General features: G+C 45.4%; 1 protein-coding gene across 1 annotated transcript in view; it reads left to right on the top strand.

The window, feature by feature from the left end:
• The window catches only part of LOC119963725 (phosducin-like protein 2), a 41,383-nt gene extending 37,269 nt beyond the window's left edge, over positions 1-4,114 (top strand). The window contains exons 5-6 of the mRNA XM_038793034.1: positions 910-1,115; positions 3,775-4,114. Of these exons, the coding sequence (XP_038648962.1) occupies positions 910-1,115; positions 3,775-3,941 (373 nt within the window). The 3' untranslated portion in view covers positions 3,942-4,114. The remainder of the gene's footprint in view (positions 1-909; positions 1,116-3,774) is intronic.
• Positions 4,115-20,362: the final 16,248 nt, after the last annotated feature.

Genomic DNA, 20,362 nt, shown 5'->3' on the forward strand with positions numbered 1-20,362 from the left:
ACACCCCTGCCTGGTCCCACAATAAAGCCTAAAATACTCCGATCTCCTTCCATTTGTGACTACACTCGCCATCGGCGCCGCGTAAAGCAGCCTCGCCCATTTGATGAATCCCTCCCCAAATCCAAACCTCTCCAGCACCTCCCACAGGTACCCCCACTCAACTCTATCAAACGCTTTCTCTGCGTCCAGCGCCACCACTATCTCCGCCTCCCCCTCCACTGCCGGCATCATGATGACATTGAGCAGTCTCCGCACATTCGTGTTGAGCTGCCGCCCCTTGACAAATCCTGTCTGATCTTCATGAATTACCTCTGGCACACAATCCTCTATCCTGGTAGCCAGGATCTTCGCCAGCAACTTAGCGTCTACGTTAAGGAGCGAGATAGGCCTATATGATCCGCACTGCAAGGGGAAGTCCAAGGTTATTGAAGCCTCTGCCACATGTGTTGGCACAGATTGTGCACAGACATGCTCTGGCACATGTAGCTTGGGGAGGATAAGTAGATGTGTGCTAAAGACATAATGGAACCAAATATTTTCTAAATTTTTAGAGGAAGCAAAGGTATGTAATTTTAAATATAACTTCTTTAAACTACTCTTTTGTTATTGTGGTAATATTCGTTACTTGGTACATGCTGGCAATATTTTATGGAAAATTCTAATTAATTTTAAGCACTTTTGTTTTACCATAAGAATTGCAAAAATTTGAGGGAGTGAATTTCCATAGGGTTTCTCTCCATTGTCTTTACCAATTCTATAATTTTCCCAGTTCTTCCACTGACGTTATGAGAGACGAGCTGTAGAGCTCCCCTGGAGATTTACTCCCATTGTTTAGCTTTGTTTACGTAAATTTTCAAAAGTTAAGACAAACTGAATTAGAAAATTTGTTTCGTTTTCTTACTACTACAGCATACCAATGTGCATGTTGATCAATCATCAGTTGAGCCAACTAGCTAAAAAGTATCCGGAAACAAAATTCATGAAGGCAATTGCAAACATTTGCATTCCTAACTATCCAGACAAATATTTGCCAACAATCTTTGTGTATTTTGAGGGCCAAATGAAGGCCAGGTTCATTGGATTAGAGTGTGGAACTCCTGATCTGAAATTAGAAGGTAAAATATTCAAAGTACTAGTAATAGCTGCAATATGTGTGCATTAGTATCATTGATTAAATATGATAAACAGTATATATTTTCTCACATACTCCCCTTCTTTAAAAGCGCTGACTCCTTGTGGAGTCAGCTGAGTGGCCATTAACGATTCTTTGAGTAGAAATTTCTGAATGAAGGTAATTTTTGGAGGCTCTCTTGTGTTATGCAAGCCCCTATTTGTAGCCACAAGAAACAATTAGCCCAGGGAATACCATTATGGTGACCAAATGAAAATAGCCTTGTTTACAGCATTTTCATGTCAAGCATATCAGAACAGTTTACTGGAGATATCACTTGTGCCCTTAAGTGGGCATTAACTCTCCACTTGAGGGCCTCAACTGGCGTGGGGTGGGAGTGCTGCCCATGCTGAATTCCGGCCATGCCAGAGTAGTTTCTTACATATCTCTCATTATACGGGAATAGCAGTGCTCAGCCATGACCCACTGTTTAGTATTATAGTAATGGCCTTTGAATGGACCTTTCTTGACAACTCTTCATGTCTTCATGGTGGATGTTGCTAAAAATTTGCATAAAAGCTGCCAGATTGTCGTAAAATTCCAACTGGTTCCCACATGTCCTTTAACTAAAGGAAGCCTGTTGCCCCCACAAAGTCTGACTCACAGATGACTTGAGTTCCATAATGGGGTTGCTTCCTTGATCCCTTCAGCGTAACTGGGATGGACAATCAACGCTATATTGCTAGTGCCAGCGATATTCTAAGAATAAATAAAAGTAAATTACATCATTTATTATCTGGGGAGATTAATAATTGCAGTGGGTGGAATTTAATGCCATTGCTCTCCTGGGTGAGTTTGGTGTGGGGGAGAGCATTCAATCAGGCAGGAGAGTGGTAACTGAGGACCCTGTGGGCAGCCTTCCAACCCTGTCAACAATTGAGGCTCTCAAGTGGAGAATTAATGCCCACTTAAGGGCCTCATCCCACTGGTATTAATGAAGCAGAGGGACTTTCCATATGGGGAGCTAGACAAGAAGTGTGTGGACAAGAAGTGTGTGTTTGCTTGATAGCCCCTGGGGAGGGGAGGGGAAGGAGGGGAAACTACCCTGGCGGGGATGGGGAACTTCCCTTGTGCAAATGCACAGGGCCAGATTGAGGGAAGGAGAGGGGTCAATAAGGGTCAACCCCTGCCCTTACTGCTGACCACCCAAGACCCTCCCCCTCCCTGAAAAGACCCTCCTGCCGGCAAAGATCTGTGCCTTGGTCTCAACTCGATCCTTGGCCTCAAGGAGGTGGTCTAAGGGCAGAGGCTACTGCCTCTCAATTGGTGCTGCTATTCAATAGAGATACTGGTGGAACATTAACCTGAGGAAAGGCCACTGCTGGCCTGCCAAGTGCCTCAGCAAGGTTTGATGCAGTGGGCTCATGCTGGCTCTCCAGCTGGCAGGCAAACACCTTTTGCCTCCATTAAACCCTTTTTGCCCAATATATTCAAGAGTTTAGTTCTTTTTTAACAAGTGCCCCAAATTTTTTACCAAAACTTTAATTTTGATTGAAGACGTTTGAAATTGTTATTCTTAGTCAGAATAAAACAGAATGGGACAAAACATGAGCTGGCGTATAGTTTTACGAAAAGGTCAGGTTTATGTATAACTGTTGTACCGGCTGTTGCACCGCACCTGTCAAGATGAAATAAAAACTATGCAATAATACCCCTTGGAGATAAGTGTCACTCACATCACTGTGGTGGGGATTACAGTCAGGATTTTTCCAAATCTGTCGAGGTTTCGATATGAGCTCGAAGCACATGTCAGTAACATGCACGGCCAGCCAGCAGAACTTTCCCCTCAACTTAATGGGCGGCGTCCCAGTGTCGCCGTGCTGCTCAAGACATTTGTTACCCTGGCTGGGAGCTGTCAGCTGGACCACAGCAGCACCGCTAGAAATGGTGTCCGCTGCTGGGACCTTGTAGCCGACAGCAGGTAAATCAAAGAAAATTTCAAACTGCTGTTGATGGAGGGTAAGCCCTTTGAGAAAACCACTGGGGTGTAGGTGCTGCCTTCAGTGCTCACATCCCCTTTGTTTATTGAATAAACCACACCCCAAGTCTGCCATTCAGCTGGTGGCCTGGTAAAATTGCGCTTAATTGGGCCTTTGATTAAATTTGCTTCCCGCTTGTTTGTGGCAGGAGAACTGTCCAAACCCATTCCCACTGTTGCTGAAATTTCACAGAGGCGGGATATAGTTGGTGAGTCAATCCACCATGGCTCCCCATAGTATTATTGCCCCCCTCCCTCCTCCCTCCATCCCCTTTGCCACAGCCTTGTTCCCACCTCATGCTAGATGTAACATTCTCCTCCACATGTCCATCAGCAAAACTATATTGCACTTTTCGTTCCAAAGTGAGGAAAACTGTGACTTGGAATTGCACAATGGCCTTTGAGACAGCTATTTACAATTTTTGTTCATACATTCTGCTGATTCCAGTTGCTGGCGCTATTCTTTATGATGTAACTATGTTTTACACTATCAACAAACTAAAATGAAAAACGCACTCTAAATTGTCAAATTGCGGTTTTGCTTTCCAATCGCAAAGAGAACATTATAATAAATGGCTAATGTGAGAGTTAATGCAAAGCACTACTAATGTTCTTCTCGTTTCAGAGTTGGAATGGAAGCTCGCAAATTCAGGTGCAATAAAGACACATTTAGAAGAAAATCCCAAGAAAAAGCTGGAGGATGTGATGGCATCATCAGTACGAGATTGTTCCGTTCATTATTCTAATAAAAATGACGAAAACAAACCTGATATTGACAACAAATCTTACTAGCTGAACAGGATTGATTAAATATGATGCTATATAAAAGTATTTTGTCTTTCATTTCAATTTTGCCATAACACCATCTAGTTCCATTGTTCAAGTGTTCATTTTATTAAGTCTGATAGAGCATCTGAATGTAAATTTTTCCTAACTTTCTAACTCAGCTGAACTGATCAAGACTTGGAATCTGTTCACCATAGAGGAGAGTTGACTATATAACTCCTTCAAGCTTGTTCCATATTCATAAAGGCTGATCTTTAACTCACCTCTGTTTACAAGCCTTTGATTCATATCTCTGATACTCTGACTTAATACATCTTTGTTTAACATCGCAACAGTACAGCATTCCCTCAGTATTGTGTTGGAACTTTCAGATAAGATTATGTGTTCATGTCTCTGGAAAGACACTTGAATAATTTAAATTATTATTATTACCCACAACCTTCTGACTCAAGAGGCAAGAGTGCTACCATTGAGACACGGTTGACATCCATGTCGCGCTACGATCTTGATATTTAGGCCTGAATTTTCATACAGATAGGGAGGCTCTCCAGCATAGCCAAATGGTGGAGACTCGATTCCAAAATTACCATCCCCAAACCTGGCATCCAACATTTTCATTCATGGGGGGAAATAGAGGCGGATTGTAGTTTACACATCTAAAATTCAGGTCTTGGTGTCCTCAGAAGGTGTTGGCGTTGAGGTGGGCAAAATACTGCCTTGCCATGTTTCCCACAGCGCAAGAACAATTGTTTTTAATGATTTCCAACAGTTATGAATGAGCAGAAGTTAGAATGATGGAGATTGCAATTTTTACACTTGACCAATTAAAGCTTGATGAACAATGCAGTTGCTCCAATTGCAAATGATGGCGCTGGATATCAGTAGCGCATGTGTGAGAGCTCATCCTCTGTCTGCAGATCATGTCACAAAGAAGCAGCATATAGATAAGGAACAGGAGACAGTGAGGTCAGAGTCTTCAGCACCTTAGAGGGATTATGGGGAAAGAAGCTATTGCTGGGGATGCACCGGCTGCATTTAGTTAGGGATGGAATCATACAAGGGCAGTTCCATGGAGCTGAATGACAGAGTCATTGGAGAAGGATGACCATAGAGAACAACTTGGGAAAGTTGGAGCAAGGCAAAAGATCAGAGCATTGGGAGAAGGAGCAACAACACACTGGTAAAGGTCACATATGACTTTGGTCAAAGATCATTTCAGCGAAGAGTGGAAGCTGGACTGAAGGAATTCAAACACAGCTGAATGTTACATGAACACACTACCACATCCTATTGCGTTGCATGCTCATACTTTGATATTATTGCATGTCATTTGACAATTGGAATTTTACTTCTTTCACTTTGCAGAAGACAATCCATGAAAACAAATTGGACAGCTACAGGAAATGGATCCTTACCTTCACAATTTTAGTTCTGTGTGAAAAAGAAGCCCTAGGAATCCTGGGAAAGGTGTGTTCTTGTCATCCTATCCACCAACAAAAAATATGACCTTCCGAAGGCCCGGGTTCAGTTTCACGTGCACCACTTTAGAGATTACTCTAAAAACCTCCTTCCAGTAATTCTCCAGCTTTGGACAGGACCAAAATATATGAATGTGATTTGCGGGGCCCCGCCACAACGTTCACACACATCTCTTACCCCCTCAAAGAACCGGCTTATCCTCGCCCTTGTGAGGTGTGCTCCATATACCATCTTCAGCTGTATCAGCCCCAACCTCGCACACAAGATGAAGGCATTCACTCTCCTGAGCACCTCACACCAGAACCCCTCCTCCATACCTTCTCCCAACTCTTCCTCCTCCTCTTCCAAAATAGCCCCATAAACCGCCAACACTACCCCCTTCTCCAGTCCCCCTGTCGTCAGCACCTCCTCCAGCAATGTGGAGGCTGGCTCCATCGCGAAGCCCTGTATCTCCTTCCTGGCAAAATGCAAACTCTCCTCCATTCTGACCCTCTGGGAATCAACCCCTCTGACCCAGCCCCGCACCTTCTCCACATTCGCCACCCAGTAATAATACATCAGGTTTGGAAGACCCAAACCCCCTGTCTGCCTTCCCCTCTGTAGCAGAACCTTTCTAACACTGGCCACCATCCCTCCCCATATGAACAAAGTAATCACTCCTTCAATTTCTCTAAAAAATGCCTTTGGCAGGAAAATCGGCAGGCACTGGAAAATAAACAGAAATTACGCCAACACGTTAATTTTTACCACCTGTACCCAACCTGCCAGTGACAGAGGGAGACCATCCCACCGTGCCAGATCAGCTTTCACTCTCCCCACCAAACTAGAAATGTTGTACCTGCGGATCCCCCCCCCCCCCAATCCCGAGCAACCTGCACCCCCAGGTATTTAAAGTGAGGCCCTGCCCTACGGAATGGCAGCCCCCCCCCGCCCCCTGCCCATGCACCCGGCTGAGACACCACAAAATACGCACTCTTGTTTAGATTTAATTTGTTCCCCAAGAAAAACATCTGAAGCAACTCCAATATTCCCCCTATTGAAATATTTGGTTCTGACACGTACAACAACAAATCATCGGCATTGAGGACACTCTATGCTCTACCTCTCCTCTCCCCCCCCCCCCCCCCCCCCCCCCCCCCCAAACCTCCACGCTCTATCCCTTTCCATACCCAGAGAGAATCAGAGTTGATGTTCAGGTTGATGTGTCTTCTTCAGAACTGAGGAAAGGTGGAAATATAGGTACCTAATCAAATACATGAAGGGAAATAGAAAGCAATGAAGGTGAACAAGGTAGAGAAGATAAACAGAAATACTTCTCCCCGTGTGTGCGTGGGTTTCCTCCGGGTGCTCCGGTTTCCTCCCACAGTCCAAAGATGTGCAAGTTAGGCGGATTGGCGATGCTAAATTGCCCTTAGTGTCCAAAATTGCCCTTAAAGTTGGGTGGGGTTACAGGGTTATGGGGATAGGGTGGAGGTGTGGGCTTGGGTAGGGTGCTCTTTCAAAGAGCCAGTGCAGACTCGATGGGCCGAATGGCCTCCTTCTGCACTGTAAATCCTATGATTACTATGACTACCAGAGAGAAGAACTTCTTCAAAGGGCAAGACAGCTGGAAATCTGCTGTATCGCTGACTTTCTTGTAGTCTTCTATCCAGGTGCTCTGTCTGCTAGCACTAATGCCCACATTTCTCCTGACATACTAAACAGACTAATACCTCTTAATTTCTTTGATAATTACTTTTTTTAAAAAATCTATTTTTATTCAAGGCACTTTCACATATACGAAAAGAATCAGAAGAACAACAAAACAATTCAGTAAACAATAAACAACCACACCCCCCATTTAATCTTGTGAGAGGCCTCATGAGATTCGCAACGCTCAAAATGTCTCGCGAGATTTAACGGAATCTCACGAGAAGTCGCGATCTGGATCTCATCCTCCCTGGGCGAGTTCCAGATTAACATTCTTAAGTGAGCAATTAGGCTCGTTTAAATATATCTGTGCCAAATTCTCCCCAGGCCCGGAAAATAACGGCCGCGCCTGGGAGACCTCGCCATTTCTCTGTTTAGCACTGGTTTCCACAAACATAGACCAGGCGTAACAGTACCTCGAAGGTGGTCTCCCAGGACAATAGAGACCCCTGGATGGTCGGACTCTGGGCAGGGTGATACCCTCGCACTCCTGCTGACACAAAGGAACCTTGGCATTGCCAGCCTGGCAGTGCCAATATGTCTGGGTGCCAGATTGCACTTGTCAAAGATCGGGCCTGGGGGTGCCTTGCCCTCAAGGGGTGGGTGAAGGGGAGCTCAGGACCCTTTAAGAGAGAAGTTGAATGCAGTTGCGGGGGGGGGGGGGGGGGGTTCGGAGGCTGCGGTAGGGTGGCTGATGGGGGTCGAAAGATTGGAGTGGTATTAAAAATGACACACATATCCGCGAATACTCTTCCTGCACTAGCAAGCTGAGCTCATCAGTGCAGGAAAGTATGTAAGTGCAGCCGCGACAGGGCGTTCTCAGGCTAGAGAAAACGGCACGGTGCCATTAAATAGCGGCGTTGTCACCGAAAAACACTTCGCTAAATGTGCTGAAAACAGCTCCATGTTTCTGTCCTGTTAAATCGCGCCCATAGGTTTTTGGACAAGAGATGCAGGCAAGTATTTTTACGCAGTGACTGGTAATGACCTAGAACTCACTGCCATCAAGGGTGGTGGAAGTAGAGGCGATTAATGATTTCACAAAGAAATTGGGGAGGTACTTGGAGGAAATAAACTTGTAGGGGCTGGTTTAGCACATTGGGCTAAATCGCTGGCTTTTAAAGCAGAACATTGCCAGCAGCACGGGTTCAATTCCCGTACCAGCCTCCCCGGACAGGAATGTGTCGACTAGGGGCTTTTCACAGTAACTTCATTGAAGCCTACTCGTGACAATAAGCGATTTTCAATTCATTTCTTTTTCATTTCAGGTGTATGGCATAGTAGTGAGGAATGGGACTGATTGGAATGCTTCACAGAAAGCTGGCATGGACTCGATGGGAATATCAGTGTCTATCATCCTCCAGTCTGAAAAATAACCATTTACCACAATACGTTTTTGTTCCGTAAGAATTTTAAAAATCCAATTTGACACTTGCTTTTCTATTCCAGGAACCTCAGCGGAAACATCCTCTTCATGTTTACTCTTCCACGTCCACTTTATCCAGGCCTCGCAGTATCCTGTAAATTTCTATCCTGGCCTCAACTCCACTATCCTGCCTGTTCTCCATAACCCTTCAACCCATTACCAATTAAAAATCTGTCTAACTCCTCTTAAATCTAGTCACTGTCCCTCCATCCACCACACTTTGGGGTAGCAAATTCCACAGATTCACAACCCTTTGGGAGAAATAGTTTCTCCTCAAAACTATTTTAAAGTTGCTACCTCTTATTCTAAGATTTTGACCTCTTGTTTTAGAATGCCCCACAAGAGGAAGCATCAGCTCCACATCTAGTTTATCCATACCTTTTAGCATCTTGTATACCTCAATTAGGTCTGGCTTACCCGTGTCTCTTCCCCCCCCCCACTTACTCGATTTGTTGATAGCTATGAACACGTCTTGAAACAAGTTGGTGAATGGCTTCCATGTCTTGTGGAAGCCTTCTTCCAACCCACGGATGGCAAATTTTATTTTCTCCAGCCTGGGAAATTGCGCCAGGTCGGGCAGCCAGTCTGCAGCCCTGGGTGGTGCTGCTGATCGCCAGCTGAGCAGAATTCTCCAGCAGGCATTCAGGGAGGCTGGCTGATCTGATACCCAAAGACTGCCACTTTTGGGCATGACTCCACCCTCACTCCCACAACCCTGGATATGTCCTCAAAGAAGATCATCCAGTATCCAACAAATCTGGGACATGCCGAAAACATGTGGGTGTGGTTGGCTGGGCCAACCTGGCATTGTTCACATTTCTCCTCTACCTCCAGAAAGAACCCACTCATTCGAGTTCTGGTTAGGTGTGCTTTGTGCACCACCTTTAGCTGTGTTAGGCTCAGCCCTGGTACGTGGAGTTGAAGTTCACCCTGTGCAGTGCTGTAATCCAAAGTCCTCTTCCTATCTCCATGCCTAGTTCCTCCTCCCATTTATTCCTTGTCTCGCACAGTTTCCCGTCCCTAGCTCTCCCACATCCAGCAGTTCTTCTTCTAAACTTCTTCAGATGTCCTGGTATCTGGGAGTACATTGTCGTTTCCTTGATGAGGAGGTTTTTGACCTGAATGTATCTCAGGTAATTTCCTCTTGGTTAGTGGAGCCTCTCCGTGAGTTCCTTCAGGGTGGCTACTCAATCGTCCGTGTATATGTCCCTAACTGTCAGAGTCTCCTCATCCTGTCTCCACCTTTTGAAGGTGGCGCCCATTATTGCGGGAGTAAACCTGTGGTTGTTGCAGATGGGAGCCAAGGCCGAAGTGTTGCCTTGGTTGCTACCACTTCCGGAGCATAGCTACGACGATTGGGCTCCTCGAGTATTTAGCCAGTGGGGCAGGAGCAGCTATAGCTAGGGCTCGGATGGACATCCCTGTTCAGGAACTGTATTCCACCTTCAACCATTCTGCTCCCGGTTCATTCCTTAACTCATCCCCGTACTCATTCTGCAGTGGCCGGCCAGTGGTAGAACCACAGGTTCGGAAGGGCCAGGCCTCCCACCTTTCTTCCCCTTTGTAGGTCATCCTTTTGGAGTATGTGGTTTGGCCATGCTAAATTGGCCCTTAATTGGAAAAAAATAATTGGGTACTCTAAATTTACATTTAAAAAAAGGAAAGGGTCTTGGAGATGTAGATCGGGAGGGATCTGAACAGGAAGAGGAACCTTGGCAGTATGTTCAGTTTGATCGTCTTTATTCTCCCTGTGAGGGACAGTGGGAGTGTGCCCCACCTCTGTCAGTCCTTTTTGACTTCCTCCACCAGATTTGTCAGGTTCCATTTGGGGATCCGTATCCAGTCTTGGGCTATTTAGATCCTCAGGTAGCAGAATTTCGTCTAGGCTTGCTAAACGGCAGTTCTGTCCCACCCCACTGCGGGTTCACAGGGAAGATCTTGCTGTTGCCCAGGTTAGGTTTGTCACCTGAGAATGCTCCGAACACCTTCAGGAGGTTCATTATCCCTTCCCTGCTGGTCCATGGGTTTGAGATGTAGAGGAGCAGGTCATCTGCGTAGAGTGAAACTCTATGCTCTCGGTCTCCCCTTTGGATACCTCTCCATCCCTTCACTGCTCTGAGGGTGATCGCCAGTGGCTTGATTGCTAGAGCAAACAGCAGCGGGTATAGCGGGCATCCCTGCCTTGTCCAGTATGCAGCTGGACGCATCTAGAGCTGATGTTTTTGTCCATACGTTCGCCATGGGAAGCACTGTACAGTAGTTTCACCCAGGCAGTGAATCCTGCTTCATCTTCGAAACCCCCTCCGGGGTCTTGGAGGTGTACAGCCCTTGTTACAAAGTTGCGAAGGCTTTGTTGAACTAGCCTGCCACTTCTGTCTTTAACCTGAGCTATTTCCCTCATGGCTGCCTGCTTTCTCAGTTAGAGAGCCAACAGGCAGCTGGCTTTGTTTCCGTGATCGTAAAAGGTCCCCCGTGTCTGGTGGAGCTGGTGCACTGCTTTCCCAGTGGAGTACAGGTCAAAGTCCATCTGTAGCTTTTTCCTCTCCGCCAGTAGGTCTACGGTCGGGGTTGAGGAGTACCACCGATCACCCCCAGTATGGAGTCGACCAGCTGTTGCCTAGCCGCTCTCACCTTCCTATCTTTGCACTCCTTATACGCAATAATTTCCCCCCTTTCATAGCCTTCAGTCCATCCCAGAATGTGGAGGGTGAGACCTCCCCATTTTGGTTGTTGGTAACGTACCCGTCTATGGCCTGTGATATCCATTCACAGAATGCCTTATTGGCCAGGAGGGCTGTGTCCAGGCTCCATGAGGGGGGCTCACATCCACATAGTGTGGAGCGTGGTCGGAGATTATGATTGTGGAGTACTCCGCTCCCACTATCCCTGGAAGCTCCGCTTTCCCAACCCTATGAAGAAGTCGATCCAGGTATATACCCTGAGTACCTGGGAGAAGAAGAAGAACTCCTTCTCCCCTGGGTGTGTGAACCTCCATTGGTCCATTGCCCCCATCTATTCCATGAAGGTATTCAATTCCTTCACCATATTTGATCTTTTTCCCGATTTGGCGTTGGTTGTCGCCATACCCACCACCTGGCTGCACTCCAGGGTTTTCTTTTGTCCAAGGCCAACCAAGATGGTTGGCATCGTTGTGTACGCCATGTGGATTGCCCCTGTACTTTGGGGTTTCCCTTTGTTTGGGGGCCCTCCAAGGCGGCTGTTGCGGTGCCATTGTTTCCGTTGTTGCCATGTGTGATGTCGTAGCTAGCCCCCTTTCTCTCTTTCCCCCTGTCTCTCTTTCCCCCATCCCTTTCTCTCTTTCCCCCATCCCTTTCTCTCTTTCCCCCATCCCTTTCTCTCTTTTCCCCCATCCCTTTCTCTCTTTTCCCCCATCCCTTTCTCTCTTTTCCCCCATCCCTTTCTCTCTTTTCCCCCATCCCTTTCTCTCTTTTCCCCTCTATCTCGCCCACACCCTTGCTCTCTTCCACCCCCTTTCTCTCTTTCCCCCTCTGTCACTTCCACCCCTTTCACTCTTCCATCTTCCACCCCCTTTCTTTCTTTCCCCCCTCTATCACTTCCACCCCCTTTCCCTCTTCCATCCCCTTCCTCTCTTCCCCTTCCTTCCTCTCTTCCACCCCCTTTCTCACTTCCCCTTCCTTTCTCTCTTCCCCGTCCTTTCTCTCTTCCCCGTCACTGGGAGTCTTTGCTGATCACACAGAAATGCTGTCTGTCTATGATATTCAGGGAAGCCTGTAACCTGTTCTCAAAAATGATTTCCTCTGCCTTCTTCCCCCTGGAAACGTGAAACATTGACCTTGCTGCCAGGTAAAAATGCTGATTAGCTATTCTTGACTCCAATTCTCCTTCCCCTTAGAAGTGAATTAATAGTTTACAGCATAACTATTTACAAGCTGAAACCTTCAACACCTTTCTGGAACTTGAGGAGACTTCGAATCAACTAATTGCGAACTGCTGCCATTGTCTCCAAGTGTAAATACCTCGCATCTTTTTCCCAGTGAAATAATCCAAGCTTTTCTTTTGGTCTTTAAGAATCAGGCAGACTTCAGAACAGGTCACATAAACCCCATCATTCACCCTAGATTACCAAAACATCTTGAGTAGGATTCTCTCAACCCACGCCAGTTCGCTGACTGGAGAATCGGCGCCTTTGGCGCCAGCGAGGTCGGGGGCCGCTCTACGATTCTCTGCCCGGGGTGGGCCGAGTGGCCGCTAAAAAAGCCCGAGTCCCGCCGACGCCATTCACATCTGGTCTTACCCGGCGGGACCTCGGCGTCCATCCCGTCGGGTGAGGCCTGGTTGGGAGGGGGGTTGGGGGGGGGGGGGGGGGGTGTCCGACCCCAGGGGAAGCCTCCACCGTGGTCTGGCCCGTGATGGGGGACTACTAATCGGTGGGCTGGCCTCTCCTGGTGGGAGCCTCTTTTATGCCGCGCCGGCACCTGTAGCTTTACGCCATGTTGCGTCGGGGCCGGCGCGGAGAAGGAAGCTACCATGCAAGTGCGCATTCGCGCCGGTCGCAGCGTGCATGCGCAAACCCATGGCACCATTTGACGCCGGTATCGGCAGCTGGAGCGGCGTGGGTCACTCCAGTGCTGTGCTGGCCTCCTGTTGGGCAGAGAATGGCTACACTTAGTGGTTCGATGACGCTGTCGTTAAACTCTCCAGTTTTTATGACGGCATCAACACTGCCGTCAGAAGGGAGAATCCCGCCCCTTAATTTTGTAAACCTCACAATTGTAATAAGACCAAATATTCAAATTTTTGATTGTATGATTTTCACCAAGCTTAATTTTCAGGATGTAGGTGGGACTGGCTAGACCAGCATTTATTGCCCAGCCCTAATTGCCCTTGAGAAAGTGGTGGTAAGACACCTTCTGAACCACTGCACTCCACATCGTGAACACTCACAGTACTGTTCGGAATAGAGCTCCAAGATTTTGATCCAGTGACAGTGAAGGAACGGTGATATTGTTCCAAGTCAGGATTATGTCTGGCTTGGAGGCGAATTTGCAGGTGATAGTGTTCCTATGCAGCTGTTGCCTTTGCCTGAGGTGGTCGAGGTTGAGGGTTTTGAAGGTGCTATTGAAGGAACTTTAGTGAGTTGCTGCAGTGTATCTTGCATACACTGGTATACATTGCTGCCACTGTGCAGCGGGTGGTGGAGGGAGTGGATATTTAAAGTGCTGGATGGTTCCCCACATCTGACCTTACAATGGAGTGAAAGTCAATGATGAAGGTTTCTGGACTGTCAAAAGCTTTATCTGTCTTCTCTTTTTTCATTTGCCTATTGTTGCATGTAAACAATTTCATGTTGTCTACAGGTGTATTATCAACTTCCATATGTATGCGAATGACTCCAGCTTTATCCCTCTGCCAATCTGATCACAATTCATAGAAGAGCCAAACGTTTCATTGCTTGCACATTCAAAAATCTAATACCATCTTATTCAGTTGCTGACAAAAACTAATCTGCTTGTTCTACCTGAGCTAGATATGCAATCTGCTTCATGCCCTTAACCCACAAAGACTTCTATCTGCCGTATTTTACCCATTATCAGTGCATGACCACTTGAAACCCTTTTTCAAGTTTTTATTGTTTTGGGCAGCACGGTAGCATAAGTGGCTTCACAGAAACTGTGGCTTCACAGCGCCAGGGTCCCAGGTTCGATTCCCTGCTGGGTCACTGTCTGTGCGGTGTTTGCACGTTCTCCCCATGTCTGCGTGGGTTTCCTCCGGGTGCTCCGGTTTCCTCCCACGGTCCAAAGACGTGCAGTTTAGGTGGATTGGCCATGATAAATTGCCCTTAGTGACCAGAAAGGTTAGGTGTTATTGGGTTACGGGGATAGGGTGGAAGTGAGGGCTTAAGTGGGTCGGTCCAGACTTGATGGGCCGAATGGCCTCCTTCTGCACTGTATGTTCTATTGCTACGGCTTTCTCACTGGCCTCCCAAGCTTCACCACACACAAACTTCATCTCATCCACTCCACTCAAACTTTTGCCATGTGAAATCCAGTTCAGCATTAATCTATTCTCACTGACTTCAACTTGTGCCCTGTCCTTCAGTTCCCTGACCTCCAGTGCTCCAAATTACTTTGTTTACCCTTGTGACCTTAGCTCTTCATAGCTCTGCAAACTCCCACAGCCCTATGACTCTCCCCAGCCCACCCAACCCCACCCCAGCTCATTCTAACTCTGGTGTTCCATGTATCACTCTTTTTTATCCAATTATTGATGTTGGAGCATTTAGCTACCTCATCACTATTTTTTGGAGATTCCAGTTTAAATCACACAGCTTCTCCACCTGTCTTTACCTTTAAAAGCCTACCTGACAAGGTTATAGTCCACTCTCCAATGCTGTCCCTCCTGGCTCCATATGTTTTCCTTATACCTCTTGATCTATAATTAGCATCGTCAGCCCTCCACAATTGTTCTTGATTGCTTAAAAAGCAGAACCACAAGGGTAATAACCTCTGGGTACTACCTGAGCGACAACATGGATAAATAAGATCAAAAAAATTGAATGCATGACTCAAAGATTAGTGTGGGAGACATGGGTTTTGGTTCATGGAACACTGGCACCAGTTCTGGGGAAGGAGGGAGCTGGACTGTTGGACAGCCTTCACCTGAACCGTGCTGGCACCAGAATACTGGCAAATCATATAACCAGGGCTGTAAAGAGGTGTTTAAACAGAATAGTGGGGGGAAGGGTTCGTGTGAGAGAAGATTTAGAAAGTTAAAGAGAAAGGACAATGTAGTACTGCAGGGTAATGATATGAGTACTGATAACCAGAGTGTAACAGTTAAAGGAGAGGGCATACAAACAAGAGTGCATCAGCAAATAAAGACATAATATGCAAAAATAATATGCAAACATTTTTAAAATACGACTAAAAGCTTTTTATCAGAATGCTTGCAGCACTTGTAACAAGATAAGTGAATTGATAGCACTCTTGTGCTGTGATCGCTATTGCAGAGATGTGGTTGTAAAGCATTTCTGTTCAAGAAAGAAAGGAGGCATAAGCAACAAACTACAGGCCAGTTAGCCTAACATCCATAATTGTGAAATCCATTATTGAAGAGGTAGTAGGCAGCCATTTTGAAATTCATAATACTATCAGGCAAAGTTAACAGAGCTTTGCGTAAGGGAAATAATGTAATTTACAAATAAGGTGTATAAACTGGAGTCAGTATTCAAAAGTTATTTGTTAAGGTACCACATAAAAGGTAACTGGGGGGGGGAGACAGTGGTGTTGTGGTATTGTCACTGAACTAGTAATTTAGAGACCCAGGGCACGACCTGGGGAGCTGGGTTCAAACCTGGAATTAAAAGTCTAATGATGACCACAAAACCACTGTCATGAAATCCTAACCTGGTTTGGCCTACATGTCATTCTAAAATACCTTCTGAAATGGAGGGCATGGGCAATAGCACATTTAACTTAAAATAAATTTAAAAGAATTTGGACCATAAAGTAGAAACATTTTTTTATAAGTTTAGAGTATCCAATTTTTTTTTTACAATTCAGGGACAATTTAGCATGGCCAATTCACCTATCCTGCACACCTTTGGGTTGTGGGAGTGAGACCCATGTAGACATGGGGAAAATGTGCAAACTCCACAGAGACACTGACCCAGGGCTGGGATCGAAACCGGGTCCTCTGCGCTGTAGGCAGCTGCGCTAACCACTGCGCCACTGGACCATAAAAGTAGGGAATTCTTGCTAGGGCATTGATGAGACCACACCTGGAGTACTGTGAACAGCTTTGGTCATCTCACTCTTGGAGGGACATACTTGTACTGGAGGTAGTTCAGAGAAGGTTCACTTAAGATGGAGATGAGGAGAAATGTATGTTCTAAGAAGGTCACTAGCCTTTGGAATTTGCCTACCCAGCAAATTGTGCAGGCTAATGTTATTGAATACATTCAAGGCTGAGTTAGTCAGATTTTTGATTAACAAGGGAGTTGAAGGTTCTGTGGAGCAGACAGGAAAGCAGAGTGATGGCCACAATCAGATCAGCCATGATCTTGTTCAGCAGTGGAGCATGCTCGAGGAGCCAATGGCCTACTCCTGCTTCTCCAGGGATTGAAGATTAATATCCAGGACATTGCTATGAACAACACAGGAGAAAACGTTTGGGAGCATTAAATATTTTAAAAACAAAACCTACTGAATACTTACATTTATTAGTTATAAAATATCGGAGATGGGAATGGGGAGAAAGGCTATTCCATGAGCATTCAAGATGCATCCAATCTGGTAACAAAAGAATGGATTTCCAACTGCCAGCTGTGTTGGGATCCAGTGCAGGTTTAGTTTCAAAATCACAGCCATTTCAGAATCCCGACCTCTGCAACATAGTTAGAAATTATCAAAGGGCTGGCAGAGGGAGGTGTTTGGGGAGGGAGTGGAAAACCAAGTCGCTTCCAATTAATAGCCTATTTAACTCTTGTTAATGGGCCAGGACAGAATTTTCAATGGCCAAATCAGCAAACCTAAACAATCTGGTGAGTGTTGGTGCACAGCATTTGGGTTTGCTGCGGGGACATCAGAGATTTTAATCTCTCTGGAGAGCTGAGGTTTGATGGGCCAACATGTGTCAGGTCAAGTACTGTCCCTTCACTTTGTGTGCATGGCCACTTTCCTCCATGTTCTAGATGCAATCTTCTAAGGAACTGCCTGCTCTGTGCAACAAGGCATTGACAGGTCCTGCCATGGCTCCAACCTGCCAGGTAGTTAGGTCCATCTCCTCATGGTGCTTGGCACCACTAATTGATCACCAAGCTCCCCTCCAGCCCAGTGAGGGCATTTGCATTTAAAATTATATCACAAGAGCGACACAGTTGAAATGCAGGGGTCGAGACTCCAAATTAGTGCATTGAGATCACAAACCCGTTAAAACAATATCTTACCCAGAGTCTTTGTTTTCATTTGGCCGTGGGAAGGCAGTGTGTGGAGGTTGGACTACAGTGGGATGCAAGGGTCGGCTGGTTTAAGATGAGAGGCCATGTAATGAAACTGCCAGACAAAGCAGCCCACTTGATTGCTCCCCCTTCCACATTCAAACCCTCCACCACCGATGAACAGTGGCATCCATGTGTGCCACCTTCAAGATGCACTGCAGTAATTCACCAAGGTTCCTTCGACAACACCTTCAAAACCCATGACCACTACCATCTAGGACAAGAGCAGCAAATACCTGGGAACCCCACCACCTGGAGGTTCCTCTCCAAATCACTCACCATCCTGACTTGGAAATATATCGCCACTCCTTCAATGTCACTGGGGCAGCATCCTGGAACTCCTTCCCTAACAGCACAATGGGTGTACCTACACATGAAGGACTGCAGCAGTTCAAAACGACAATTCACCACCATCTCCTGAAGGGCGACTAAAGATGGGCAATAAATGCTGGTCTAACCAGCGAAGCCAACATCCCAAAAATGAATTTTTAAAAAAATCTAGACAACCAGATTTGACAACCCTACCTAAGATGTTTGATTCTGGCCTCAGAAATGCCTTTTCTTATCCCTTCTCGATGCTTCTCATTCAGTATCAGATCTGTCAGTTCTCTAGGCTTTGACCCCAGAACTGCCTTTTTGTCTTTTTATTTCTCTTCCCAATTTTAAATTCCTTTTCAAAACCTGTATTTTCAGTTATGAATTAAATAATTCTTCTACTACCACCACTAAGTCCACTTTGATAAATAGAAACACCGTGAGACTTTTTTTAATTAAAGGAACTATAGAATTGCAAGATGATCTTATTGATTTTGTTTATTGAATAGCAGTTGGATGACCTAATAAATCTCAGCTTGATTTTTAGATGAGTACTGAAAAAATGAAAAATGAAAATCGCTTATTGTCACGAGTAGGCTTCAATGAAGTTACTGTGAAAAGCCCCTAGTCGCCACATTCCGGTGCCTGTCCGGAGAGGCTGGTACAGGAATCGAACCGTGTTGCTGGCCTGCTTTAAAAGCCAGCGATTTAGCCCAGTGAGCTAAACCAGCCCCATTTTAAAGCCCCTAGTCGCCACATTCCTGCGCCTGTCTGGGGAGGCTGGTACGGGAACTAACTTAACCTAACATTTCACTTATAATGTTTATTCATCGAGAATTCAATGATATTTTACTTCTTAATACAGCAGGTTCAGCAGCCGTTGCAAACTAACCAGACAACAGACCTCAATTTCCTGTCAGGATGCCCTCACAGCCTCTCTCTCTAACACTTGTGATGATTTCCCAGCCCAAAACAGCAAATGTTGGGCAATTTTCTTCTACTTTATCCCAAGATTCCAACCAAAGCTGTGCAGTTGCCACATTCACTCAGGATAGACCACTGCGGTAAATGCAAAGATGTTATATGAAGTCTTTGCGCATATAATTAACCTTCACCCCTCAACCATTCTAAATGTGTGGATTGTTCTAGAAAACAGCTGACCAGCTTAAAATTAAACTAGAAATTTTACCCAAATCATCAATAGTATTTATTTTTTTTAAATAGCTCGTACATTCTTTTGAGAGGTACTGGAAAGAGTTTAAGAAAAGGTATACATGTTTAAAATGCCATCTCATTTACATTTAATTGTTTGGAGTCTTCAATATTCCCATCGTCATGGTCACAAAACATTTTGATTTTTATTCTTATATAAAAATATATATATAAATAAATGTTTTATTTTATATTTGATAGTAAAAATGAGAAAATAATTTGAAAGCACTGTGACTGGTTTATAGAATAAATTATTTGCAAAATTATATTGCCCCATTCTGACAGCCCAACAGGTTTATCCAGGAAGGACCTAGGCTTAATCCTCTGTCTACGTCTACACAAATTTAACCCAACTCAATTGTGATGAAGGCCAAGATTCTTATTCTCAGTACCTCTTGAGTTATGGATGGGGAAAAAAATCACCTGTGTTCCCAGTCTTCACTTCTGGTAGTGGCACCCTGCCAGAACTGTATACATGGGTTTAGTCGTGATGCGCACTGCAGTTCCATAGTCAACTGTCATTCAGTGTCACAAATGAATACGGCAACTTGGACAAAATTTTGAATAGCAAATGGTATCTGAAACCATAATCCAGCCGCAATGTAACAAAGGAGGGGAGAAGAAAAATACATAATTGCCATGTTTGTCTTCTATTTAAGCCTTGAAAACATATGATGCATATTTAATACCGTCTTTTTCTCTCTCTCACAAGATTCGCTCAAGGCCAACAACTTGTGGGAAAGTTGGTAACAGCCGATGGGATGCAGAGCAGTTATGGTTCCAACAACTATGTTCATGGGTCAATTAGTGACCACCTAGCCCACCTTCACTCAGCAGCAACAATCGCAGACTTGGCCATTGACACAAGGCCAGCAAGAGCAGCAGCAGGAACAAACAGCCACAGCACCACCACAGTCCCAGACATCTGCCCAACAGTCACTGCAATACCTACAGGTTCAACAATAAAAGAAAAATACTGCAGATGCTGGAAAAGCTCTGCAGGTCTGGCAGCTTCTTGGAGCGAGCAATTGATTTAATGCTTTAAGTTGAATATAACTCCAATTGGAGTTCTGAAGAAATCATATTTGACTTGAAATATTAACTGCATCTCCCGAACCTGCTGAGTTTTTCCCTACAGGGATGAAGACTTTATGATCATTAGTAGAGTAGGCTTTCTATGTCCTAAATAAACATATGTAATTCAACTCTCAGTTTGAAACAAGGGTACAAAAAGGTTTTCCAGACAATAGTCATCAGAAATTATGGTTACATAAGTTTTTATCCAAACATATTCTAAAAGTTACTCACTTAGAAAATACCATTCAA

Source organism: Scyliorhinus canicula, chromosome 3, assembly GCF_902713615.1.
Source record: "Scyliorhinus canicula chromosome 3, sScyCan1.1, whole genome shotgun sequence".
Taxonomy (NCBI): Eukaryota; Metazoa; Chordata; class Chondrichthyes; order Carcharhiniformes; family Scyliorhinidae; genus Scyliorhinus; species Scyliorhinus canicula.